Here is a 12,882-nt window from a genome sequence, read left to right as displayed (position 1 = left end):
TTTTTGACTTTTTTTTTTCTTTTGTAAATTTTATATTATTAAGTGGATTATAAATATTTAAGATAGTAATTAGTATTTAAAGTGTGGACTTTGAAGTGATTTATCTTTATCACTTTTTTTTGTATTGTACTTTACTTTCAAAAAATCAAGTACTGTGTAATTTTTTTTCTGTAAATTTTATATTATTAAGTGGATTATAAATATTTAAGATAATAATTAATATTTAGAATGTAGACTGTGGAGTGATTTATATTTATCTTTTTTTCGTTTCTTTTTGTGTGGTACTTTACTTTTAAGAAATCAAATATTATGTAATTTTTTTTTTCATTTGTAAATTTTATACTATTAAGTGGATTATAAATATTTAAGATAGTTGTGGGGGGTAAAGGCTATTGAATAAACGTTTGGGCTTTGGGCCTGATCGGTTGGTACCGGTTTATTTTTATCAGGGGCCTCTAGGCCCACAAGTCAGTCTACACTGCAAAGGTCTGAGGAGTTGTCTGAGGAGGAATGTCTCCTCGGACAGGCTCGGCAATGACCCTGGGACTTGCTAAAGGGGTTAGAGGCAAGATTCTGGAAAAACTGATGGGTAAGAGGGTAATCCAAGCACCCTTTAGAAGCAAGGATGTGTGAGAAATATCTGAAGAAAAAGCTGTTACCACCACATTAAAGACCCTACATCTACCTCCCTGGCTGCATTAATGGGAAAATGACATTTGAACAGTACAATTCATTTTTGGTAACATATTTCTAAATGCTCAACATTATGTTTTGTTATAAAACAAATAAAAATATTTTATCCAATTCCATTACTGCAATCAAACAAAGAAGACAAAGAGTTGAAAGCACAAATGAGTTGAAGCATAGGATGATCATAATCAACAAGGTTTGTTACTCAGTATCATTATTTTTGTTTGTGTTCATTTTTAAACCATATAATTTAATTACTTTGTGCAAACTCTTATTTTGCACGCTTGTATTTAGTCATTCCTCCAAATTATTGTAATATTTCAATCATTTCACCTTATCATATTTTTTCGGAAATTGTTAAAAATTTCAGTACTATGATTTACACCATCTATCACAAATACAACAATAATATCAACAAAACCTTATGCTCTATTTGGTTGAAGGATAGAAAAGTGGAATGGTGGAAATTTGTGGGATAAAAGTAGAATATACTATATCTAATTTTCCTTCATGTGTGTTTGGTTGAAAAAATGAAAAAATGAAAAAATTGTAAACTCTTTTGTTTAGTTGAGAAGAAAAATTGAAGGATAAAATATGTAATTTATATAAATTTACTTTCATACTCCTATTACATAAAACAATTTTTTAAATAGTTTATAAGAAGTAATTTTTAAAAATTATTATAAACTTACATACTAATCCAACTAATAAAACATCTATAGCAAAAGAAAAGGCTAAAATAAAAATAATAATAAAAAAAATTAAAAAAAACCTGTCGTTCAATATTATTAAAAAAAAGAAAAAAAGAAAAAAAAGAAGAAGAACCAACTTACATAGTATATAGTAGGATTGTAAGAAAAAATCTTGTCTTGGTTCTGGTTTTCAAGGGATTCGGTTAGTCTTGGTCCAACACTTTAAAAACCCTGTAATTTCTTGGATCTTCAGAAAGAAAACTTTATAAGTTTTAATACACTACAAGAAAAACAAAATCCAGTTTTAGTCCAAGTTGACATGTTTAAAAGCTGCATTGATTGATAAGGTTTTGCTGGGGCCGAAACAATATATCCCCAATTCATTCAGCCCATCTAATGGTCCACCATTGAACTTAGGCCACGGACCCGGGCCCGGCCCACAATACTCCCAACCCAGTCTCTTCTTGCCCCAAAACGGTACCGTACCACGCTCCACAGTCCACAACACACACACACACAGGTGCGTAACGCTGTCGTTCCTTTCAAAAAGACACGTAATTAGCTTTTGAGAAAACAAGGTTTGAGGTTGCGTTTTCCTTTAGCAATTCGGACTGGGACTACTGCTTTCTCAAAACAAAGATTTACGTAAAAACAAACCGAGTCCGACGAGGTTTAGAAATTCTATGTTTCTATATATACAATCTTTCACTTCTTTTCTTTTTTCTCAGTACACCAATTAAGATTGCTCTCTTTGTTTTCTGTTCTAAGGTTTTCTTCTATCTCTATCGTCTTTCATTCATTCATTGTTTTTTTTTTTTTTTTTCTCTAAACCCAAGACCGCACGACCACTAGCAGAGGAAGAAGAAGAAGCAGCCATGATACCCATCACTCAGAATCTGCTGCAAACTCTGGAAAACCAGAACACTCAGAATTATTCCACCGACTTAACGCTTTATTGTGAGCTTCACACCGAACTCAATGCGTGCAACGAAGAAGAAGAAGAAGAAGAAGAAGAAGAAGCCATGATACTTGACGATGACGGCACTCAGAATCTGCTACAAACTCTCGAAAACCAAAACACCCAAACGCTTTCTTGTGTGTTTAACACCAAACAAGAACAAAAAGAGGTTTCGACGGCGCTGACTTTGTTTGATAAACCATGGGTTTCTTCCAATACTATGAGGAAAAGCACGCAAAAAGACGAATACGCTACTGCTACTAAGCTGAGCGCTGTTTCTCCCTGGAAAATCACGAAGACGCTCACGAAGAGTGATATTGGTAGTTCGAGCCGGCTCTTGGTGCCTCAAAGTCTTGTCCACGCCCATATTATGGCATTCTTTAGTGCAGACTCGGTTAAGAAGATCGAGTGTAGCGGATTGAGTGTAACAGTTTTCGATCGAGATTCAAAGTCCGATTACGAGTTGGTTTTCAAGAAGTGGCCTTCGTCTAAGAGCTATGTTTTCAATGGAAAGTGGCACGAGGATTTTGTGGCTAGGAGGAAATTGAAGGTAGGAGATATCATTGGGCTTTACTGGGATCCATGCCATTCAAAGTTCAATTTTTGTGTTCTGCAAACGGCACAATAGATGTTTTAACTGGTCTGCTCTTGTATACTTTTTAGGCTTACGTGATCTTTTATATGTGAATTAATCTTTCTAGGAAAAAACATATTAGATTCATCTTTCTTTCCTTAACTTTTGAACGATTTTTTGTTATTCCTATTGTAATATACATTGTTAACGGAAAATATCTTTTTTTTTTTTTTTTTTTTACACTAGTTTTTTTAAGCAGTTAATTTTGTATATATCCTGGTTTGATCAAATTTTAGGGCATGTTTAGTACATGTGTTTAAACACGGTTTTTAAAGAACATTATACATATTTTCATCTACTTTTTCTCCCATATGTATTTTCAAAAAAATTAAAAACTGTTGTTTAAAAATACGTACCAAACAGACCTTTAGTCTTTGAAATAATCATTATTGTTGGCTTAATCAAATTCGATAAGCATTCTTTTCTACACTTGTTAGGATGCCCCTGTTCATCTATTTTTGCCTTCTTGTTCTGTATGTATTAATGTATTATGGATATTAATTCTGTCTTCAGCAATAGTGTACACTCCAGTCCTCAAAAGTGAAACATTCTTTAAAAACCTTATCAAAATCCAAGTATATAAGAGAACCTTTGGGCATATTGGTCTCTTGGTACAAACATGTCTTAGAGAATCAACAGAAAAAATCAATAGCTGAACATAATAAATAATTTCCTTTGAAGTATCTATCCAAACAGATATAGATGTCAAAGAGAATTGGGGTACAAAAGGAGACAACTGCAGAATAGAATAAGACCTTGTAACAAAATGGAAGTGAGACCAATTTCATCAATTTCTTAATTAATGTCCTCTGCTGTAGAAGAAGCTGAGAACTCTGGGTCATATATATATATATATATATATATATATATATATATATATATATATATATATATATATATCCAGACAAATCATAGATTGATTTTGGTTTCTTGTGTAAGATATACAATGCCAATATTGTGGATTACCTCACCGATTGACGACCATCTACATGATAGTCATTAATCTTTTTTTGGGTGTAGTTGTATAGATGATTTGTTTGCATCAGATGGATGGTATTACTAGGTAAGTTTGTAGAGCTGAAATCGCCAATAGAAATATTTTGTAAGTCGAAGAAAGCAAATAATAATTTCAAGAGTCATATGCTTATATATATATGTTCCCATTTGATTAAATCAAAGCAAAGCATGCCTATAATTTTTCTTATGCAAAATGCTCCTTAAATAACTGAGACATTAGGTTAAGCATAACCAAAGACAACTAATACAATTCTGTCTTTCAAATTTAAAGATGTTTTAATGATTAATCTTGTGTGTAGTTAAATATCAAATAATCTTGTGTTAATGATTAATCTTGTGTAGTTTGTTTGTCTCAAAATTTTAATTATTTTAAAATACATCAAAATTAGTTTTTATTTTATTTTAAATAAGCTATATTTTAACTTTTTGCCACACATTCATCCCAAAAACTATATACTTCTTTTTATTTATAAAAAGAGTAAAAATAAACTATCGAAAACTATGGATACCCAAATACTCACTTAACTTTGAAGTTTGTGAGTTCGCCAGTTCAAATATTTGTTTATTTCTTATAATCTCATGAGTTAGTGAGATTTGACCTTTTGTTTGTCAAAAAAATATATAAAATCAAAGTTGTCTAATAATTCCTAAATTAATTTAATCCGTGAGATTCTCCCTTCAAGCCTTTCAGACAACATATAAGCTGCCAAGTCATTTTGTGAGGCAGTAGTAAAATAAATAGTACTTCTATGATTCAGTTCATTCTGTTATCTTCCATGTAAGAGTATGAAGAAGGACTTGATATAGGAGATGAATGCTACTATATAAATATTAGAAAGAAGCCACCATGCCATAGTATATCCCACTAATTGGTAACTCACATCTCAACATTTTTAACCTCTAAGCAAACCAAAATAGCTGATCATGCAATTTAAATACTTAATATTGGATTATGATCTTAATATCAGACTAAAGACAGGGAAAAGGGGATTCTTGGAGAACTTTCTTTGGGTGTTTTGATTAGCATAAGCTAGAATCAAAACCTAACATCAACAGATAAGAAGCATGAATTACCCGCCTATAAAACAGGTTTCAGCCACCAAGGCAAGAGAAAAAAGACACTGAAATTGAGGGGGAAAAATATTTACTTTGCATTAGAAAAAATTATCAACAACCTTTACAAAAAATGTTCCAGGTGTCAGGGATCTCCCATGTTGTAAGGGAAAATTATTCTCTATAACTTTTTGCTAAATAAATAATACAAAAAACCTGGCCAGGGCGAAATCTATGTGATACAAAAGCCGGCTATACTGCATTACAAGCTCCTAGTGTAAGACCAAAAAAAGAGTATAAGACATCAGCTGTTTCTTTTGCATTGCGGCAAAATTGTATGCATGGTAATCTGTATAACTTCTATGGCTTTGTATTAGAACGGGTGTCAACCTTGCACTTTGCGTGGATGAAGGTTCTCTATAAATCAAATCAATGGGTACTTTGGTTCACTGATCATTGATATGGATCAATCCAACAACTGTCCTCCTTTGATGCATTAGCCCACCTTTTCTCGAAGATCCGCATTTCAGCATAGGATTGCCACCTGACCTGAATAAAATCATCACTCACTAATTACTTTTTCGATAATTGGTTTGGGTGAAATACAATGGAAGATGTACATTCTCAGCCCATACAAACACCAACATAGAGGAGAAGGTGTCTAATTTATCATATATGCATTTTTACTCTCACAGTGGGTGGATCACATATAGTTATGAGACCCACACACTGTGAGATGGACAATGCACAAGATAATTATTTCACATAGATAGAGAACTTTGCAGAATTGACATACTAGCAACCACTATCATAGGAATATTATTAAGGCTTACTTGAGATCTAGGATCAGCTTTATTGGAATCAGATGGGGCCTACAAAATTTAAAAGAGAACGCATTATACATCAGTGAAGAATCTAGTACAACTCAATCTAAGCTTTAGAAAAACTGTACCAGTGCTTCTGAGTTTGAGTTTTCATTTAAAATTGGAGCCAGGGAATCATTGCTTACCTACATGAATAAACAGGAAGTTGAAAGTGAGAGACAACCCAAACATTCAACATAAATACCACAGACCGAGACAAGAAACTATTAAGACAACCACTCATATAAGTATTTCTAAACAACTAAGTCCCAAAATAGTGCCATATAAAAATTAGGAAGATGTCCTGCCTTATTGCCACCAAGTGTGGGAAGACCCAGATGAACTATGTACTCAGAGTCAACAACACCAACATTTTTCATTCGATCCTGAAAAAAGTCCAAACATCAAAAAGACCCTCAAGAGAGTTGAAAAACGAAGCTGTAAGACAGAATAGTTACCTGCGCACAATAGCCAAGCTTTCTGTCAAGGCCCCATGCATGGATCAAGTCATTCTGAACAGATGGGGAAAAACATTATAGAACAATTATCAGTAAGGAAGATGCAATGCAAAGCTGAACAAAGCAATCAGATGCAGATTGAACTTAAGGTTAGTCTTCTAAACTTTACCAGCCTGATCTAGTGTTTAAATTTACAGAATCACTCATCATTCTCTCAAAAAAAAAAAAATACAGATTCTTCAGAGACAAATACATATTTTAAAAGTGTGTTTCCATTGCCATTAAGTTTCCAGTGTGGATTCAGGTTGACCTGTAACACATGGTTCATGCTGATTGAATCTTTTAATTCAATTATAAAAGGTCAGTTTCAATTCAGGTCCACATGGTGCCCAACTGTCCATAGAAAGAGATTTGTTTGATGCAAGACCCTGATATCAGTTGGATAGAAAAAAATCTTATCCTATTTCAAAACTAACATTCTTAAATCATTTAAAACATATATGGTTGACCTATACAGGCTAACACAGCTGGGGGAAAAATTGCAATCAACATAAAGTAGGTGGGACATAATCCATGATGCTTGCTTAAGCGTATCAATTTGATAAGGTTAATTACTTGAGAATGAAATCCTTTTGATACCTTAATTCATTTGGTGTTAATTTGTAAAATTCCTCTTTATGCAATTCAATGTTGTTAAGCACTGGCAGTGACCATTATTTTTATGCAGTGGTGGTTTGAGTATTCTATACCTGGATCATATACCATGCACATCGCCAAGCCACCTTTGAAAACACAGGTGCCATCATTTCCACCCAACTGTATAACAGGTTTTATCCAATATTAAAATTGATGAGGATGAGAAAGTAAATGATATAACAATGAAACAGTTACAGAGCAGGTGATTGTGTACCCTACACATGGAAGATCAGTGCTCTGGGCATCACACCGTCCACCGCCTTTGAACTTATAATACCTTCTGTTATTTAAAACCAAAAAATAAAAAATAAAAAAGTGAAAATGTGTCAAACACAATTGTACTGCATGCCTTCCATTACAATTATAAGAAACTGACAATAATCTGATCTGCATAAGCCAATGATTCACAGATTCCAAAAGATGTGGCATGTGTTCAAAAAGATACTACTACTAAGCAAGTGAGCACAAAACAGACATTATTCCATTGATGAAAGGCCGTATTACTTATCCAAGAAAAGGGGCAGTAAGTCCTCTACATGAGTGCTCAAATTTATTGTTGAATAACTGGAGTAAAGGTCTATTAACGCAGTATCCAATTATTTCTGGAAAAGATTTTACACTGACCTATGTACCCTTGATCTTTTTTTGCGTACAGTAATTGGGTGATGCAACTCTGACTTATAAGGATCAAGTGCTGGCTGTGATATTTCAAGTTGCTCCTCTTGAACAATAGATATATATCTGCAACAGATTCACCATAGTTAGGATTGGACTTTAAATCTGAGCTCATTAAAAAGGGGGGGGGGGGGGGGGGGGATTATATAATGCTGTTAATATCTCCAGGGTCTACAGCTAGGAACTATTTCTCCTATTATTATCGGTTATGCTTGATTTTCTTTTCAATACAAGATATTTTCCTCTATGATCTCCTACAGAAGCACCTCCTCTAATGGAATAAGGACTATATTTTTCAATACAAAAAAAGGGTTTTATTCATACTACAAAAAATATTTTATTATAAAAGAGAAATGATATAAACGTTATTATTCCCACAACATGAGAAATGGTCATTAGTTTTACATTTCTAAGGATCCTATCATTTGCCTATTACACACCAGATTTTTATTTCAACATTTAGATTAACATGTTTTGTCAAAAGCATTGATGCAGTGAGAGCTGGTGGTGGACTTTGAGAGTAAACAGTATACGATAGTCAAGAATATTCCGATAAAGCAACTGCAAGCCATACTTACCGTATTGGGTCAAAATTCTCAACTCCAAGGTCCTCATCCCAAAGAAATATATAATCATATTCAGCAACTATATCTGGATGCATGAATCGTTTGGCAAACCACCTACATCAAGACATGGTATTGTTTCATATTAACCTTATGCATTGAGACTTGGACACGTCCACCTCCCGTTATTACTTAAACGGAAACAACTATCTAGGAAGAATCAAAATTACCATTTCGTTTGATTCTCTGCAGACACATGTATGACACTTTTACTCCATGAAAAATTCCTCCATTCATCCACAACACCATCATAGTGAAAAAGCATTATAACGAAATTACTTAAAGGAAACTGCAAAAGGATGAAAAAACATTACAAAAAAAATATGAGGAAAAAAAAAATCAGGAATACAAGGGAATTAGGCAAGCAAGACCCACCTTTTTCACAATTTGGTTCACTAAATCTTTTTGCTTGATTCCAACTGCAATGGCTAACAAGTTAAGTGAAGGCTTTGCATTGTTCTGACATTGAAAAACATTGAAATGTGCACCTTATATGTGTTAAAAACAATGGGGAAGATAAAAAAAGGAAAAAGCCAAGTAGATCAACACATTAGTGCAAGTGTATGGTTTAATGTACGTCTCTTAAGTCTTAACTATGAAATGTTCGGAATATCTTATTCTCAGGAAATTTCAATTTGGCACAATTGCTATATAAGCATGGGCATCCACAGGGCATCTCAGTGGGTTTAGCAGGTAGTGGCAAGATGATAAAATTATTCAAGCAACTTTTACTGCATATCCTTTAGATTTTGGAAAATCAGAATAATTCTTTCGTCTGGTCACCCTACCTGCTAATATTGAGAAATATAGTTAAATAATGCCATCAAAATTTCAGCTTTTGCTTGTCATGGAACAAAGAATGGTTTACTTTGAAAAATATGATCTCCCTTGGTGATGCTACCATCATGGGCATCCCCAAAACAATTCATGCATCAGAGACAAATATAATTGATTGCCTATAATTCAAAAAGGATTTTGGAAAATTTTAATTTATTTTCAAAGATACAAGGAACTTGATGCAACAAAAAAGAACATCAATTTTGTCAGTCATACACTGGTCCTGAATCACAAATAATGGAAAGCTTGGATGATTCTTTAGCAATTTGTAATACCAATTTTTAATTATCATGTAATTTAACAAAAGCACAACTAAAATGTAGTGAAATATTATAAAATATCTGATGATTTTGCCATCCAACCATTGAGAATCTGATCAGTGGCTTCACTTACATTTTTGGAACCCCATAATGGCCGCATTTCCAAGTTAGATGTCTTGACAACAATTCCTTCTGGTAATGACTCACTCCCAACAGGCCTGCATCGACTCTATGGTATTTTGGGGGAAAAGAAAAAGATAAATTAGGGAAAAAAAGTCAACTCAATGTGCCAATATAGAAAGGAATTCCTTTTATTATTTTAATAAGACAGACCTTGCATGTATTAGACTTTGTATTCTGCATAGTAGGAGTTTCACTCCCAACAGGCCTGCATCGACTCTATGGTATTTTGGGGGAAAAGAAAAAGATAAATTAGGGGAAAAAAGTCAACTCAATGTGCCAATATAGAAAGGAATTCCTTTTATTATTTTAATAAGACACACCTTGCATGTATTAGACTTTGTATTCTGCATAGTAGGAGTTTCTCCCCATCTTGTGAACCTCTGCATGTGTGATTTCAAGAGTTATGATGTATGTAATCTAGTAAAGTATAATCATCACACAAATCTTTTCCATATATCAGTGTGAATTTTAAATTAAATGACAGATTTTGAAACGACATGAAGGCCAGGAAACTCAAATGATATGACAGGTTTTTTTCTGACACTTTAAACCAATAAAGAAGAAGAAGAACTAAAATAAATCATTAGGTGTAAAGGAACACTTTTCTAAATTAAATGTAAAAAGTGAGGCACAAAATATTTTCTAAATTAAATAGTTAACATCAGCTCAATATACATTCCATCAAAACATACAAACTTCGTCCTCAACAATTCAAAGAATATTCTCTCTAGAGAACATCAATCGCCCACACAAACTAAAATTTATATGACCAGTAAGTAATATTTAAAAAGAGCCTATTCTGTCTGACATACATACTTCTTTGTATTCCTTTGCAACAAATGCATTGCCAATGAAGTAAGCACCACAAATCAAAGTAACTGTGACAAAGAAACCGCAGACGCACGGCCTACTCTTTAGATTTGAGAGTCCAGGAGCCTGACAACAAAAACAAATGAGAAATAGAATGAGGAGTTTTCATCACAATCCATCTGCACAACAATCAAGTAATAAAGGATGTCAAACGACAGGTACACCAAAATTAAATAAATAAATCAAACCCGGTTGTAATATCATAAGCATTCTCCCCAATTTCTGCGCACTAAACCAGTACTGGCTTTTCGGTTGAAGAGAATCACATTAATGCAAAATTCTTACTCAATTAAATTTCCAAGTGTCAATTATTATCCACGAACATGTCCTCCTTTCTATGTATCTACTAACCCATGTTGTATTCATATCACTATGTCAGTATGCAATCTTATGCTACCTCATTAAGTTAGCATTTTACCACATAGTTCACCAACCAGAATACTTCATATGCACAGTTTTACATTCTTTCCATTAGTTCAATAGACATATTTGCAAGAGTATCTAGTATAATGGCCGGAAACTTGTGTTTTACTTAAAACTGTATGTAGCAAAAAACAACATGAAAATCATCTATTTGTTTGGTTTAGTTACATAAGAAATTGAAGGTTATAACTTTGAGTAATAGATTATTTTTATCATTTGTTTTGGTTTAAAATATAAAAAATTCCAGAAAATAGTTACATAAGAAATTGAAAGGTTAAAACTTTGAATAATAAATCATTTTCATTATTTGTGATCCATGGAAACAAGAATGTCTACCAAATTGAGTAAAAAATAATACTCAAAATATTATTTTTCTTTTCTTTTCATTAGGCTTTGCAAACTATTACATGGAGTCAAAAAAATGCAAAAATGTGAGATTTTTTTTATTTTATTTTTTATGATAGATAAGATAAGCTCAACATCTAATTTGAAGAATTTAAATTTTAAATTCAACCAAACTAAAAGGAGGAGTAAAAAGATAAAGAAGACAAAAGGAGGGATTGAGAAAAGTAAATCAGCTAAACAGGATTAAGATCCTCTAGAGTTCTTCACTTAATAACTCCACCATGGAGTTTATAAAATCTTATCCATCCATTTTGAAATGAGTGGACTGCCATGTCATCAAAATTTCAAATAAATACCAAATTAGTGATAGTCAACTTTTGTTCAAATGTTGAAGACATGGTAAAATCAAATTCAATGGATGGGTAGGATTTTAGGAACTCTATGATAAAGTTACCTTAAGAACTCTTAACAGATTCTAATCCAGCCAAACAGAAGCATTAACTCTGTTCAAATACTACTCCATGAGAACTTCTAAATTCTTGCTGCTTTCCTTTTTCTTTTCTTTTCTCAGTTACCAAACACATATAATATTAAAATAACTAACTTAAATTATACGAAATAACAAGACCTTCCTTTTGATTAAACTGCAAAGAAATTGTATAATTGAACCCAAATCAACCAAAGACACCCTTCTATGTTTCCTCTGTTTTCTCAGCAACCAAACGGGACGCCAAGAAAATAGAAACTCAAACTCACCCAGAAAAACAAAACTAATGAAGAAGAAGAAGAAGAAGAGAGAAAATCAATGAAACAAACAACCGCTTCCAAATTCCAAACACACCCCTTCTCTGTTTCCTCTGTTTTCTCAGAAACCAAACGGGACTCCGAGAGAGAAACTCAAACAAAAAAAAAAAGGAAACCCAAAATAGAAAATTACCACCAATCATGCCCAACACAGCCTAAAACAGTTTAAATATCATTTTCTAGAAACCCCACGAAGAAGAAAAATAAAAAGCTCATCTCAAAAAAAAAAAAAAAAAAAAAAACTGCACAGAAAGAAGTAGTAGAGCTATGAATTCGATCACAAGGTATACATACATACGCATATACATGTACAGGGAGAAAGAAAGAAAAAGGAAAGCTTACAGGGTTGAAAGTCTTCATTTCCTCCTTTCGCTGTTTTGCTTTCTGGGAAAACCAAAAGCATGCACAGAAAGTATTTATACAAATAATGAGAGAGAGAGAGAGAGAGAGAGAGAAGAGAGAGAAAGAGAGAAAGAGTCCGCCTTTTTGAAATTACAAAAGGGAAGGAAAGGAAGGGAAGTTTGAAAGTAAAGAAAGGAATGGAAACTAAAAAGTATAAAGTAATAAAAACCATTGAGAATAATAAACAGAGAAGAATAAGTACTAGCTTTTAGTGTTAATTAAGAAAAACCATTTTTTTTTTATACTTAAACTAAAACCCATTATAGCTAAGCAAATAGAAGATTCAGAGGACGTTCATCAAGTTGGTGCTGTAGTGTAACGTCAACATGGTGCCGTATTCAATAAGGATAAAAAAAAAAAAAAAAAAAAAAAAGGCAAATCAAACCGTGTGCTAAGTAA

At 33.0% G+C, this 12,882-nt stretch overlaps 1 protein-coding gene across 2 annotated transcripts; it reads right to left on the bottom strand.

The window, feature by feature from the left end:
* Positions 1–5,118: 5,118 nt before the first annotated feature.
* Positions 5,119–12,650, bottom strand: LOC142621754 (uncharacterized). 2 transcript variants are annotated; one of them, XM_075795106.1, is made up of 16 exons: positions 12,424–12,650; positions 10,456–10,575; positions 9,960–10,019; positions 9,790–9,855; positions 9,590–9,685; positions 8,735–8,818; positions 8,530–8,648; positions 8,315–8,416; positions 7,686–7,802; positions 7,276–7,341; positions 7,115–7,181; positions 6,366–6,419; positions 6,216–6,293; positions 5,997–6,053; positions 5,878–5,916; positions 5,119–5,593 (listed from the first exon to the last, which is right to left on the bottom strand). In XM_075795106.1, exons 1-16 carry the CDS (start codon positions 12,439–12,441, stop codon positions 5,498–5,500), a joined length of 1,239 nt encoding a protein of 412 aa, XP_075651221.1. In that variant the 5' UTR covers positions 12,442–12,650; the 3' UTR covers positions 5,119–5,497. The 2 variants fall into 2 exon arrangements, with proteins under 2 accessions (XP_075651221.1, XP_075651222.1); XM_075795107.1 differs by lacking the exon at positions 5,997–6,053 and having other exon boundaries at positions 12,424–12,580.
* Between the last annotated feature and the right edge of the window lie 232 nt (positions 12,651–12,882).

Source organism: Castanea sativa, chromosome 1 (genome assembly GCF_040712315.1).
Source record: "Castanea sativa cultivar Marrone di Chiusa Pesio chromosome 1, ASM4071231v1".
Classification (NCBI taxonomy): Eukaryota; Viridiplantae; Streptophyta; class Magnoliopsida; order Fagales; family Fagaceae; genus Castanea; species Castanea sativa.
This window is presented reverse-complemented; position numbering and strand designations above follow the sequence as displayed.